This window comes from Mauremys mutica, chromosome 2 (genome assembly GCF_020497125.1).
Source record: "Mauremys mutica isolate MM-2020 ecotype Southern chromosome 2, ASM2049712v1, whole genome shotgun sequence".
NCBI classification, from domain to species: Eukaryota; Metazoa; Chordata; order Testudines; family Geoemydidae; genus Mauremys; species Mauremys mutica.
This window is the reverse complement of record NC_059073.1, coordinates 96,477,926-96,494,013: the sequence shown is the minus strand read 5'-3', so window position 1 is coordinate 96,494,013 and position 16,088 is coordinate 96,477,926. Positions and strand designations below refer to the sequence as shown.

Sequence of the window (16,088 nt, the reverse complement as noted above, 5' to 3'; positions counted from 1 at the left end):
AACTGACTGGTAGAACCCAAGGGCTTCCAGGCTGTATTTTCCTTTTGTCTGTTTAATTGAAAACATGAAATGTCAGAGGAGGTAGAATTGGATGAGACAGTTAATTTCTATTGATCAGGAAAGAAGAGCTGTGCACATTTTAGCTGCTTCTTCTTACCATGCTAGCTCCTTTGGCATTTTCAGCAGGGTGATTTTGTTGTGATAGGAGGTAGGGAATGAGGAGGTTAAAAACAATTGTATGCACTCCTCCATTTTAGCTGTCAGTCATTAGGATCACGGAGGCTACTTCTTCACCCTTCAGGCAGTTCTGTGACTGCAGCTCAAAATGAGCCCTGTCTAAGCAGAAATGTACAATTATTCCAATCAAATGATTGCTGGCCTACACAATACAATTATCCAGCTTAATTTGGAGGAGGAATTAATTGAAGGATGATTTTCTATTTTGCATAGAAGGTCCCTCTGAAGGGATTTCATAAAAAGAAAATTGAATGCTTGACTTTTATACCTTTGAATCCCTAATAAAATACCTCTCTTTTTTAATCAGAAGTTGATTGTTCTAGTTCTTCTCTTTTAGGAATAGGAGGAATTTGTAATAGTAAAAATGATCTGTTAGATTAACATAGAATCAATATTTGTAAGGGGTTGGGGAAGTGCTACTTTGTAAAAGCTTTTCTTTTTTTTTCCCTTCCACAGATGAATATTGATTGAAAGGAGGTTTCAGTATGAATTGTTATGCTTGGCTATCTCTTCTGCTAACACTTGGTCATCTATGGCCTTGCCTTCCAAGTATGCAGAACCATAACACCCACAAAATGAACCAACCTTTTGCAACACTTCAGAGAGTGAAACGTGGCTGGGTATGGAGCCAGTTTTTTGTGTTGGAAGAACAGATTTTAACAGAGCCTTTGTGTGTTGGCCAGGTACGTTCTGTAGGAGATACAGTAACATAGAGTGCAATGCTTTGACTTAACAAGTTGATTAACAACTCTTTGCATCACATAAATCTGGCCATGGACAGAGCAATCACCTCCAGAGATTTGGAAGTCTGTGCTCAGAAGCAGGAGGGAAAGTACATTGGCAGAAAGGTTTGTCAGATGTCTGCACATTTGCCCTTATTATGGTCCTAATCTTACATACAGGAAAATAATTGGAGGGTTAGAGCCCTACATATGCCACGCTTTTACCAGTGCTACAATATAAGTCCTTCACCTTCCTCAACACCAAATTCATTACGCAATTAAAAGTAAAATCACACACAGTAGATGTTGACATCAGACTTTAAATTTCCCTTTTATCTTCTGAATGAAAGCTAAGGACTCATTTATCAACATCTGGCAATTTGCTTATGCTATTTTTGGCACTGTATGGAAGCAGCCATACTGAGTGCAATGCAGTTTACAAACAGTATTTAGCATGATTTTCTATTACACTAAGTAGCAGGTGATTTACCCCTCATTAATTTTTAATGAAGCAGATTAATACTAAATCCTTTTACCACTGAGAAGCTATAGGAACCTGCATGGTTCATTAGATTAATGTAGCTTTAGCACAATGAGCAATTATTTTTCAACCTCTTTTAAAATTGTGCATTAAGATAATTTTCTCAATGAGATCTCCCTCTCTGCTTATTTATTTTTATTAATTATTATTATTATTATTAATTTATTTGCCTTTTTTTAAAAACCAGAAATAATTGTAATCTCTAGATCTGGTGTCCTTTTCTGTAAGGCACTTTCTAGATGAATGAACTGAAATAAGTTTAACACTAATTAACTAGCACTAAAATTTAATTGGGCCCAAAGGGTGTAATGCTCAAAATTCATTAATTACTTTTTTACAGCTCTTTCAAAGTAACTACTGTGGAAGTATGATGTCTCACTTTTAAAGGAGCAAGTGTAGATACAGCATATGCTTTTGTGGCTAGGAATTTAATTTCATGCCAAAGAAATGCTATGATTTCCCTGACCCTTAATATAATTCTTATATTCTTTCTTATTTGTTCTTCACAGTGCTACAGGTAAATTGATATGGAATTGTAATTGAGGATTATGATTAATTTATTGCTGTTTAAATCAGCCACGTTTACTTGTGATTTTCCACTAAGAAGCATATGGTGTGTTGTCAGTAAGGAAGTGATCAATCTAAGATCAGCCAGTGACTTTTTAGGGGAACTGCATCAACAAGAGTCCAAAGACAGACTGTCTCTGTTATTAACTGTCACTTGTTCCAGCTCACAACTCCCCTACACACTCTGATTGTACAATCAGAGCTTATGTTTCTGTAACTTCAATTTTGAATCAGTCCCTCCTAGATTTCCAAATGTAAACGAATCTTATGAATCTCCTTGCAGTGATCACATTTGTGAAAAGATGTGTGTCCATCAACATCACATTTGGAATTATTTTGGGGATGTTCTATGGCTGTTTTATGCAGAGGTCAGAGTAGATGATCGCAATGGTCCCTTCCGGCCTTGGAGTCTATGTATTTATAACCCCAGGTACATTCTTAAACCAAGTACATAAAACCTTTTGGGCTTAATTCTCATTTGTAATACAGGACCATTTACTTTGCTGTTATGTCCCTCTGACTTAATATAATTTACACGTACTCTACTCTAAAGTCCTTTTATGTCACCACGGTAGTGCAAAGAGATCTTAGTATAAATAATAATTAGGTCCTTTTATGTATCTGCAATAAATGTTCAATATAAGAAGTCTCCTATTTTTATGTAATACGGTCATGTCACCTAACACAATCTTTTGGTTACAAGGATGGTAGTACAACATTGGTTAAGGTTGAGACCAGTTGACTGTTTTACAGATGATTTTTCTAAATGGTATAAAATCCACCGGCTTATGTGGTTTGCCTTGAAAATCAGTGCATCCCAAGGGCAACTGGGGGTAAGGTTAGTGGTAGAGCTGGTTGGAACATTTTCATTGAAATTTAATTTCACGAAAGCTGAAGAATATCATAGCGATATTCTGGTTTTGATTAAGTATTTGTTGGAAATGAGAGAGGAGAAGAGAGAGAAAGAGTCTCTCACACTCTCTATAGCTTGGTGGTTACAGTACTAGCCTGGGATGTAAGAAATCTAGGTCCAAGTCTCTATAAGGCTCATTCTGATCTGGGATGAAGGATTCTGCTCAGAAACAGACAGAACAGGCACTTAAAACTGAGTCTCCCATATCTCGAAGCATTATCAACAAGATCTGGTTGTGATCCAAACCCAGACATTTTGAACCAATTACATTTCATAAAAATATTTTAAAAGTTTGGGTTTTGTTCCAAGGGGGAATGAAAACAAATTATGAAACCTTAAAAGTTGCTACAAAACAATTTTTTCATCCTCTATGTCTAGTTAATGGTCTAAATGTGAGGTTATTTAAGCAAGATACTTAAATAATAATGCTAAAATAATAATGTGACATCAAAATGTTTTGGTTCTTATAACACATTTTTTTGTACACACCTGGAGCTCAAACTATTATGCTGACCTTCTTCACAGTTATATCAACTACCTAGGACTGATCTCAGTTAATGTCTGGCACCTACTGTCCTTGCGGGGAAGCAATATTTTAAAAAGTCATTCCAGGTAAAAGTTGGGTCTACATTGTAGCTAGAGCCAAGGTGATGCTCCAGAGTTATTTGTACATGTGCAGCAGTGTGTTATTCTGTTGCAAGTTAGTTTTTGTAGGTAACCTGATCTCAGAGTAAGTGTGTGGATCAAGGTGACCTGCTGAAGTCATTGAACCTGAGCAACTACCTTGAAACCTATTCCATATGCAAGGCCAGTTAGACCAGCAGAACAGCAGGGTCTTAATGTGTGGATGACATGGTGGTGTGCAGAGAAGGGATTTGTGTTTATTAGGAACTGGGGAACCTTTGGGGAAAAGAGGATCCTATACAGGAAGGATGGGCTCCACCTAAACCAAAATGGAACCAGAGTCCTTAATGTAAATTATAAAAAGGTCATAATGGAGTTTTTAAAGTAATGGCTGGAGGAAAGCCAACAGGTACACACAAGCACACATTTTGGACAGAGACATCTGTTAGGGGTTGGCTTATTAAGGGGATACTCAATAGCCAACTAAAGAGAGAGGATAGAAGCTGATAAAGTACAGGAAGGAACCTGAAGACAAACAGTCAAATGAAAAAGAGTCCCACTCAGTTATATCACATGAAGGCAGACCACTAGATATTGACTTTTTTTTTAAGTGCTTGTATGCAAATAGTGGAAGTCTAAATACTAAACTTGAGCGCCTGGTATTAAATGAATATATTGATATAAAAGGCATAAAGGAACAATTGTAATCAATGGGTCACAGTAATTCTAGGATACAAAATATATAGGAATGACAGAGTAGGGTCATGGTGGTGGGGGAGTGGCACTATATGTGAAAGAAAGCATTGAGTTAAAAGTTGTAAAACCTTAAATGAATCAATTGCTATGGATGGAAATCACATGCTGATGTAATGAGAGTATAGCACTAGGAATATATCTACCATCTAACCAGGATGGTTATGGTGATTGTGAAATTCTCAGGTTGATTAGAGAAGCTATAAAAGCAGAAACCCAGTAATAATGGGGGATTTCAACTATTCCCATATTGATTGTGTGTATGTCATCACAGCACAGTAGAAGTAATTTTGGATCAATTTGATACATTAACAATAATACGTCACCAGAAACAGATGGTATTCACAAAAGAGTTGTGAGAGAACTCAAATATAAAATTGCAGAACTACTAACTGTGGTATGTAACATATCACTCAAATTAACCTCATTAGGTCATGGGATAAGAGGGAAGGTCCTCTCATGGATCAGTAACTGGTTAACAGATAGGGAGAAAAGAGTATAAATGAAGAGTCAAGTTTCAGAGTAGCAGCCGTGTTAGTCTGTATCCACAAAAAGAACAGGAGTACTTGTGGCACCTTAGAGACTAACAAATTTATTTGAGCATAAGCTTTCATGGTCTACAGCCCACTTCATCAGATGCATAGAAAGGAACATATAGTAAGGAGATATATATACACATACAGAGAACATGAAAAGGTGGGCGTTCCCCTACCAATTCTAAGAGGCTAATTAATTAAAATAGCAATTATCAGCAGGAGAAAAAAAAACTTTTGTAGTGATAATGACAAGAAGGTGTGAGGATACTTAACATAGGGAAATAGATCCAATGTGTGTAATGGCTCAGCCATTCCCAGTCTCTATTCAAGCCTAAATCGATGGTATCTAGTTTGCTTATTAATTCAAGTTCAGCAGTTTCTCATTGGAGTCTGTTTTTGAAGCTTTTCTGTTGCAAGATTGCCACTTTTAAGTCTGTTACTGAGTAACCACAGAGGCTGAACTATTCTCCTACTGGTTTTTGAATGTTATGATTCAGTTAAGAGTCAGTTTTCACAGTGGAGAGAGGTAAATAGCAGGGTCCCCTAAGGATCTGCACTGGGATCAGTGTACTTCAACATATTCATAAATGCCCTGGAAAAAGGGGTAAGCAGTGAGGTAGAAAAGTTAGCAGACAATACAAAATTACTCAAGATGGTAAAGTCCAATGCTGATCGAGAAGAGTTACAAAGAGAACTCATAAAACTGGGTGACTGGATAACAAAATGGCAGATGAAATTCAGTGTTGATAAATGCAAAGTAGTGCACACTGGAAAACATAATCCTAACTATACATATGAAATGATGTGGTCTAAATGATCTGTTACCACACAAGAAAGAAATCTTGGAATCATTGTGAATAGTTCTCTTAAAACATCTGCTCAATGTGTAGCAGCAGCCAAAAAAGCTAGCAAAATGTTAGGAACCATTAGGAAAAGGATAGATACTAGGACACAAAATACCATAACACCATTATATAATTCCATGGTACCCCCACACCTTGAATACTGCGTGCAGTTTTGGTCACCACATCTCAAAAAAGATAATTAGAATTGGAAAAAGTACAGAGAAAGACAACAAAAATTATTAAGGGTTTGGAACAGCATATGAGGAGAGATTAAAAAGATGGAGACAGTTCATTTTAGAAAAGAGATGATTAAGGGGGAATATGACAGAGATTTATAAAGTCATGAATGGTGTGGGAGAAGTGTTATTTACCCCTTCACATAACACAAGAACCAGGAGTCAATTAAATTAATAGGCAGCAGCTTTAAAACAAACATAAGGAAGTACTTCTTCACACAATGCACAGCCACCCTGTGGAATTTGTTCTTAGGGGATGTAGTGAAGGCTAAAAGTATGACTGAGTTAAAAAAAGAATGAGAAGTTCATGGAAGTTAGGTCCATCAATGATGCAAGCCCTTGATCTTGATCTCCCTGAACCTCTGACTGCCAGAATCTGGGAGTGGATGATGGGATGGATCAATTGATAATTATCCTGTTCTGTTCAGTCCTGCTGAAGCATCTGGCACTGGTAACTGTCAGAAGACAGGATACTGAGTTAGATGGACCACTGATATGATTCATTATGGTCATTCTTATATACTGTGAGGTTGAATGCTACACTTGGCAGCTTTCTGAGAATGTGTATTGTGTGCATACCTGCAATCTGCAGGGCTCCTTCTGGACCTGAGAGCAAAGCCTCCAGTTTAACAACTGATATTCTAAATACTCTGAAATCCACATGCACACTCAGATTTTACTTTAGAAGTATTTTCAAGGAAAGTACCATTTTGTAAATAGAAAGAAAATGAAAGACACTAGTAAGCAGCAGCATAGGGGTAGCTCAGTGGTTTGAGCATTGGCCTGCTAAACCCAGGGTTGTGAGTTCAATCCTTGAGGAGGCCACTTAGGGATCTGTGGCAAAAATTGGTCCTCCTAGTGAAGGCAGGGGGCTGGACTCAATGACCTTTCAAGGTCCCTTCCAGTTCTAGGAAATTGGTATATCTCCAATTATATATATAGGTAATGTAATCATGGTGTATGCTCCTCAGTCATTTTGTGAACAAGGGGACTGAGTGTGATCAAAGGAAAGCAATTGCTGTGACTTTCAATGTCAGTATGATCAAAGAGGTTATTGAGAATCAGGAAATGTATTTATAATCATGAAAACGTGGAAAAATTTGGAATTTGCATTTTTAGAGAGAATGTTTAATTTTTATATTTTGCCAAAATATTAAAATATACAATAGAATCCCATTTATCTGAGACTCCATTATCCATTTTTCCATATTAACTGAACTGGGGCTGACAGCGGGAGCCCTGTTGCCCAGGTCTGAAGCTCTCTAGATTATCTGAATTTTTGATGATCTGATCTGGCCCCAGTCCCACTTAGATTATATAAACAGGGTTCCCCCATATCAGTAAAACATTGTGTTAAACTGATACCAGTATATATTGTGGGTAGGAAAACTAAAATTCAGTGTTTAATTTTAATCACGGAAAAATTATGGTTTTATGTTTTTGTTTTTTTTATTGGAAAACTTTGCGTTTTTTTTTTAATAATGGAAAACTAGGATCCTTGTTCATAACAGAGATCCATAGTCTAAGGACTGGAGTAAGCTTGACAGTGACAGGTCACTGCCATCAGTTAAAACAGTAATTTGTGTTTATAATAAAAATAAACATAAAAAATAAATTTCAACCTTCTACAAGAATTCATCCAATGTACACAAACCTAAGTTTCATGCCTATCAATTTCGCCCTTCAAAGTGATGTGTTTTTTTTAAAGAAGGGGTCCAAAGGAAATATCAAACAGAAAAAAAAATCACATAACCTTTTTAAAAAACAGTTGTAGCAAATCTCAAATTATATTCTCCCTCCATATAGAAAATGTGAAAATGACAATCAACATTCAAAAATGCTATTCTAACCAAAAATACAGACTTTTAGTAGATCTTCTTTTTCCCTATTAAAATGGAAATCCTTGTGCAACTCTACCCGTCCATAATATTTGTTGTGCCACATTAGAGCCAACGTTAAAGTTGTTAGTGTAAATTGTGGTCATTTGATCAAGGGCTTTCTCAGATATAGCCCCCACAATAAGTTGTTGATTTTAGTCTCAAATTGAAGTAAAACCCACATGCATACCGAGATTATCTTGAAAACTGGTATTCCACAACAGGTGGACTTTGGGAGAGGAGGAAGGAAAACACCCATTTTGATGAATGGATCAGTTCACATCTCTCAGAGCTGTTGTGTCGGGCTGTATTCCTCTCCGGGGGTGTTCTGATTCATCTAAGAACCACAGAGGATTTTGCACTGCCCCTGAAGAGAAGTATAGAGTCTAAGCCTTTCCTCCTTGCTGACTACAGGTGGTAGATGTCCTCCTCACAGCTAGAGCTAGGTTAAAAAAATTGACTTTTTTTTTTTGCTAAAAAATGCAGATTTGGTTTGATGAAACATTTCATGAATTCATGTTGAATTTGCATAATTGCTGTGGCTGAAAAAAAAGAAAATTCTGAAAAAGTTAAAATGATTTTTCAATTCAAAAGGGCTTTTCATTTTGAATTGTACTTGGATTTTATTTATATTTTAAAGATAAAAAGTCCAAATGTTTAATTTTGGATTAAACAAAATGTTTAGTTTGACCTTAAACATTTTTTTAAATCTGTTTTGCTGAAATATTTTTTTTTTAAAAAGTAGGTTGGCCCAAAACTTTTTTTTTTCAGGTCAACCACTGAACTGACAAATTGGTTATTTGCACACATCTACTCACAGCCCTTTAGTTACCGTCTTCCTTCCTCCCCATGGTCCTTTCAGCCCTATTGGGGCCATACTGAGGCAAAGAGAAAGGCCAGTCTGATAGCTGAGTTGCAGTGAACTGTTCTCAGAAAGTGTCCATGTGCACCCCACAGGTGCACCTCAGTCAAATTTAAAGCTCAGAAAATACACAATTAAGGTTCACATCAACCCCACCTCCACAAGCTTAACTCTGTCCTGTTTGAGTGATGCCCCAATCTGCCCCAACAGACATTGTAGCATTCTATCCTTCCATATGATATGGAACATTGCAGAGCACACAGAATGTGGGTACAGTACGATAAACTGTCAGACCACAACCACACTAAGGCAAAAGTGACATTTAAAGCAAGCTTAGTGAAAACCAACTGGATCTGCCTGGCCTCCACTCTACCACTTCCCCTACACTGAGCAAACCACCCATTAATCACCAGATGTTACCACCCTTTGGCCATTGTACTAAGGAACATCACCTGAACTTACGTCTGCCTTGTAGTGCACATACACAACCAGACTGTTACAAATTCCCATGGCTAGAACTCGCTATTGTGCTCCTCTGCTTGCACAGACAACATAACTCAACACTGAAACCAGGGGATTGTGATCCTTTTGGGAACATTTGCTCTTTTCCTCATACCACAACATGAACTATGTCATCCTCCTGCAAGTAATCCCTGAACCAGTCAAAAGAGCTGTCCCCAACTCAGTAAAAGGCAGATCAAGTGCATGCAGATAAATGAAGAAATACAATTGTGTGGAACACAACACATCACATAAAGTAGCACATTTACGTAGTCATTTCTCATGTCTTCTCTATCATAGATAGGGCCTACTAAATTCACTGCTGTGAAAAACATGTCACGGACCACGAAATCATACCTACCCCTCCCATGAAATCTAGCTATTGGAAGGAGGGAGAGGAGGGCCCCCAGCTCCAACTGCTAGTCCCCTCTGGACTAGGGATGGACAGGACTTACTCTTCCCCTGAACAGATCAGACCCACTTCTGGGTACCTACTCCAGCTTCAGGAACTTGCCGGAGGTGGGTCTGATCATCCCGATGCTGCGAGAGCGCCCCAGCCAGGGGCTCCTAGCTGCTCATCCCGGCTGGGCTGGAGAGGCACAGGATTTGCTCTTCCTCTGCATGGCAGACACACCTCCAACTCTGGCAACCTCCTGTAGCTGCAGGAAGCTCTGAGGCTGCTGCCCAATCCCAAAACTTCCTGCAGCTGTGGGAGGTACCTGGAGGTGGGTCTGATTTCCCCCCAAGGATGGCCATTCAGGGGAAGAGCAAGTCCTGTGCATCCTCAGCCTGGTCAGGATTAGCAGCTAGGAACCTCCAGCTGAGGTGCTCCCAGCAGCATGGGGGAGATCAGCCCCACCTCCTCCTCTAGGAACCTCCAGGAAAACTCCAGGGGTGCTGCATTCAGAGCCCAGGTTTAAAGTCAGTGCAGAAGTGAGGGCGGCAATTCTGTGATCTCCCCATTACAACAGTTTTGCATCCCCTCCCATGACATCTTTTTGTGTTGGGATCCCCATGTTACAACACAGTGAAATTTCAAATGTAAACATCTGAAAACATTAAACTGACTAATTTTCATATCCTATGGCTGTGAAATTAAACAGAATGGAACGTGAATTTGGTAGGGTCCTAATCATAGGGCACCCCTGGTTGAAACGTACTTACAGTATTACCCCAGTGGCTCTTGCCAGCTCCAGGGGGGGCAGAGTTTAGCTTGTGAGAAAGGACAAGGCTGGTGTGTACCTTAACTCTGTATCCTGGTTTTTAGAGGTTTAAATATGGGTGCACTTGACATTCTGGAATGCTATGAGACATTGCCAGTTAACGGTAAATCTGCGTTAATGAAGTTTTTTTGGCAGTGAATACCCACAATTACAGCCCACATGAGGGACTATCTCTCTGCTCATGGTACACTGCCACAGTAGTAGTCAACAGAGGCCCTGATTCAATATCCCCCTTGATAAAAAAGAGAGGGGGATGGCTGTCAGTTCATTCTTCACAAGGCCATGATGGAACTCTGCATGACTTCTTTTCCCTGGTCCCAAATAGTGTTGATTTGCCAACTTTCAGGGTGTGATATAGAGCCCATTTGTTTCACTGGCTTTTTCAGAGAAGAAGGGAACAGTGAAGCACTAGCTAATGGATTGTGATTTGTATTTGGAGGGAGCGTCTGCTTGATAGAACGAATGAAATGACTGAGACTGGATTTTTAATTTTATATAATTGGCAGTGTGTTCAGAGATTGTGTATGGACACTGTTTATGATTCAAAATCAAAAGGAAATAAATGGAACATTATAAAATAAAAGACATGTTGGAAATTGTTGTTCTCATAATACCATAATTATAGATCTTTGGCATGTCAGAACTGCATAAATGGTGACAAAAGTGCTGTTAACTGGTGTTAATACTAAGAAAATAATCATGACAGCATGAACAAATGCGGCTGGACCAAAATGATCTCTGTGGCTCAGCGTGATTAGAATATACCTCATCATAAACCTAGTCTTAGCTACAGGAACATAAACCACCACCTTGTAAAGAAATGGGAAACAGCAATCAATTATTTCAAAATAAAAAGCACAGAATTACTCCTCCCCCCCTCCTCCAAATGGCTTTGTATACATTTACTATTACTGTACAGGTACAGTGCCACTCTTGCTCAGATTTAGATTTACTATTGTTAATAGTATAGTATAAGAGTATAGTATAATAGTATATAGTACAATAATATAAGAGTATATAGAGAAATATATATAATAAAAATATAAATATATATATACTCATATTATTATACTATATACTATTATACTATACTATTAAGAGTAACATGGGGTACTGAAGGGATGAAAAACTGTTCAACTTTTTTTTTCTCACATATATAGATAGATAAATTATATAATATAATTTCTATCTATCTATCTATATGTGAGAAAAAAAAAGTTGAACAGTTTTTCATCCCTTCAGTACCCCATGTTACTCTTAATAGTATAGTATAAGAATATAGTATAATAGTATATAGTACACTAATATAAGAGTGTGTGTATGTGTGTGTATATATATATATATAATTATTAAATATTATATATATTTCTCTATATCCTCATATTATTGTACTATATACTATTATACTATACTCTTATACTATACTATTAACAATAGTAAATCTAAATCTGAGCAAGAGTGGCACTATATATAATATATATATTATCTATCTATATATATGTGAGAAAAAAAAAGTTGAACAGTTTTTCATCCCTTCAGTATCCCATTACATAGGTTTATAGGGCCTGATTCGGCAAAGCACTCAGACATCAAACAGTGATGTCAATTGAACTTAATCGTGTTTAAAGTTAAGCAGGTGCTTAAATGTTTGGCTCAATTGTGGCCATAAATCAACAACAACTACTGCATGGTTGGATGGATATATCACAATACCCTGTAGCCTCAGCTTAGTATAAGGCCCTAAGAATTCTCACCGGTGAACAGACTCATATAGGTCTGAACAAAAAAAACTATAATTCTTTCGATTTGTTATCCAGAAAATAAATAGTTATCTTTTTCCCTTGTAGCTGAAGTCTGATTCCGACAAACATGATGGCACTTTCAAATACATTTTGACGGGGGATGGAGCGGGAAGCATTTTTACTATCGATGAGTATACAGGTACAATTCATGTGACACAGAAGCTTGATCGAGAAGAGAAACCTTTCTACACTCTAAGAGCACAGGCAATTAACAGGAATACCCAGCTGCCCGTTGAACCTGAGTCAGAATTTATCATCAAAGTTCAGGATATCAATGATCAGGAACCAAAGTTCTTGGATGGACCTTATGAAGCTACTATTCCAGAGATGTCTCCCGAAGGTAAAAGAAAGTCAAGAACCAAACTCTTTTTTTCCCACTTTGCTGGACAGTTATATTATTTAAAAATATTTATATCCTATTTTATAGAGTGCCTTTCATTCAGAAGGGCTCCAGAGCATTATCCCAAAGGGGAGATCTAACCCTTCAAAGACTTACAATGAAGGCTTAACTTTAATATGTGAGTAGTCCTATGTTTACCTTTAAGCATGTGGGTAGTTCCATGTGCATAAGTCTTTGTAAAATCAGGGTCAAAATGAGCAGATATATAATTATGGATACATCCCTTCATACACCAATGAAACACAGCCAACTTCTAGGCTTGAAAATAGTAGCTGCTGAATATCAGGACACAACAACATTACATTTCAAGACAGGCAGAATATTGTATCAAGTTGAGGTTGCAAAGGAGAAGTGAGGGAAACAGAATGTAACATTCAAATTTAAAGTTGGCTAAAACACAACTCCTCTAATCTCTCAAAAAGTGTCACGTATCATGTTTACTGGTCACAACCTGTCTGTCCTTCAGGCTTATATCCATGGAAAACTAACACTATACATTTAAACAGCAAGGGTCTATAACCTCTATTGACTCTTCTAAGTACATAAATGTGAGATCAAACTAAATGAAAATTACTTATTAACCTCTTTCAGGCTACTCTGAGTCTGTATAATGATTAAATCATAAGCTTTTATTATACTCCATGTAACACACCATGTACTGTAAAGGGAACAGAAGAGTGCCATTCACATCATGGGTAGTCAGTATTTTCCCCCTAATTTAGTTCCAGATTTTGAGTTAAATAATCTGGTTTATGCTGGGGATTGTGTGGGGATGCAATAGGGTGGCGTGGAGCTACACTGTCCAAAGGTGCAATTCCTTCCCAATCTTTCTGGCATGTAGTGAGAGTGTTCACACTTCACCATCCTTTAGACTGGTGACATTTGTTCCCTAATCCTCGCCCAGTCAGTTTCTCTCCATTCGGGATGAACAGTGCTCTGGAGGTGCAATAAGGGAAACACCCCTGTATTCATTAAGCATGGAGACGGAAATTTTCCCTGCCCCTTGGATACATTGCACTAGAGGGGAAGGGTCTTGAAGGTAATTTGTTTTCCCTCTATGTCCCTACATCCTTATGTTAGGACCAGACAGAATTTGGACCAGGATTTGGAATATGTCTGGAAGGTTGGTACTGAAGGTAATAAGTAAAGATTCCCTCCTGTCAAAAAAGGAAAATTAGGAAAAGAAAGCAACTAGCACAAATGAGCAGGTTATAGATAACTATCATGTCCAAATTGTCCTGAAAGACAGGAAAAAAATAGATCCTTTAAAATTTACTCAACAGATCCCACTAGTCTCTTTAATTACTACCTTCATCTACTTCAGTTATTTCCATTGCAAATAATACTGAAAAGAAAGTCAAACATTGTGCCAGTTAAAACTGTGTGAATTAATAAGCTCATTACCTCAATAACATCAGTGATCATAAAAGCTAATAAAAACTATGTATCATTCAGCATTACCCATTTACTGTTAGGGCAGCTTCACTGAATCTGTTACAGCCTCACTGAGAGATGTAAACTACAACTTCCTGTGACAGTCTGGATCTCGGCTACCAAGCAGGAGAGATTTAGTCCAGAGGCCAGGAGGCAGTGCTTCCCTCATGTAAATATAGTAAAAAGATTCAACCCAGTATTGGGATATATGATTTAGAGTGTGTTCAGGGCAGGGGCGGCTCCAGGCCCCAGCACGCCAAGCGCGTGCTTGGAGCAGCATGCCGCAGGGGGCGCTCTGCCGGTCGCTGGGAGGGCGGCAGGCAGGCCGCCTTCGGCGGTGTGCCTGCAGAGGGTCCGCTGGTCCTGCGGCTTCAGTGGCCGCCTGCGGGAGGTCCCCCGGAGCCGCGGGACTGGGGACCAGCAGAGCGCCCCCCGCGGCATGCCGCCATGCTTGGGGCGGCGAAATGTCTAGAGCTGCCCCTGGTTCAGGGTGAGTGTACTGTCATTGTTCCCATCCCCTCTCTCTAATAAAGTGGGAGGAGAGGAAGTGACAGTTGGAGGAGAAGAGGGGGATGGTGGAGGGACAGAGGCAGGCTGGGGGGAACCTGAGAGAGACAGAAACAAAGTCTGTGAGTATACTGAGAGAAACAGACTGAGAGGAAGAGCAGCCAGATGGACAGAGGAAAACCAGAATTGAGAGAAACTGTGAGTGAGTAGAGAAGCTGGGTTGAGCAGGACAGACAGAAGTGCAGGAGAGGGTCCCCTGAGTCAGTGTGTGTCTGATGGCATGTTCCTGAGTAACCGTTCCTGTAGGCACCTGAGCATCAGATCTGGTCATCTCCTGTCAATGATTCATAATTCTCCAGAGATCTGGAACAGGAGAACCAAAAGTCCTTCAGATCCCAAGGGTCTGGTTTAATGTGCACTCCCTCAAGTAAGCACTACCGGAGTCAAGTCCATCTTTTCAGGAAGTCAGGAAAGGCACTTAGGGCTCAAAGATTAACTTGGGTATTAGACAGCTCCCAGTGAGATATCTGGGGAGAGGGGAACCTAGAACTAATAATAATAATAACAATAACAATAACCTATAAGATAATAGCCTGTACATACTGAGATAGATATAGGTTTTTTTTCATTATTTAGAGAGTTATATTTAGTTAAGTGCACTTAGTAGTAAGTTAAAGTGTGTGTGTTTATTCAAATAGTTATTTTTATTATATATATTCTTCATATATTTAATGTTATTGTAAGTAGATGGAAACCAGTTCCATTTGTTTTGATTTAAATAAAATCCCTGGGTTTTTTTGGTTTTTTTTTTACAACCATCTTATCTATCATTAAATAACCATTTATCATGGTGTAACACCCACACCCTACCCCCAGCTGTCATCTGCTGAGTAAATTATACCACCATTATGATGGATCATTACTAAATCATGGTCAGTGATTTGGGGATAGGGTGACCCTTGGATGTATTTCAAAGTATAACATGATAACCTACTCTGAGAGGCCAGTTTACACTCATTCGGGCTTCCCATAGAACTGGGGTTGGCAACCTCTGGCACGCGGTTCGCCAGAGTAAGCACCCTGGCGGGCCGGGCCAGTTTGTTTACCTGCCGTGTCTGCAGGTTCGGCCGATCGTGGCTCCCACTGGCCGCGTTTCGCCACTCCAGGCCAATGGGGGCTGCGGGAAGTGGCGCAGGCCGAGGGATGTTCTTTGGGGCCTGTTCTGGGCCTTCCACTGCCACAGAATTCTGTCCTGGCAGACATTTTGGCCTTAAAACCCTCCATTTATGCATGGAGACAGGCATAAACCTAGAATTGGCCCTTAGTCTATGTAATTGATGTTTAGAATTGACTATACACTTGATACGAACATTGAATTAACATAAAAATAGGAGCATAAACAGGCATCAGTAACCCATGAAAAATGGTTTTTAAATGTTAACCTTCTAGAAAATACCACAATGGAAGATGAATTAATAAGGAAATAATGGCTAATCAAAAATGTTTCA

At 38.9% G+C, this 16,088-nt stretch overlaps 1 protein-coding gene across 11 annotated transcripts in view; it reads left to right on the top strand.

The window, feature by feature from the left end:
• CDH19 (cadherin 19) overlaps positions 1-16,088 on the top strand; it is a 184,057-nt gene that overhangs the window by 119,860 nt on the left and 48,109 nt on the right. For 7 of the 11 annotated variants that reach the window (XM_045006466.1, XM_045006465.1, XM_045006464.1 and 4 more), the window contains 2 exons: positions 694-920; positions 12,285-12,579. The exons of 1 other annotated variant lie outside the window; for it this stretch is intronic. In XM_045006466.1, coding sequence (XP_044862401.1) covers positions 723-920; positions 12,285-12,579 — 493 coding nt within the window. In that variant the 5' untranslated portion in view covers positions 694-722. Of the gene's footprint in view, positions 1-693; positions 921-12,284; positions 12,580-16,088 lie in introns of those variants that run through there. 3 more of the 11 variants (XM_045006467.1, XM_045006468.1, XM_045006469.1) reach the window with 3 other exon arrangements.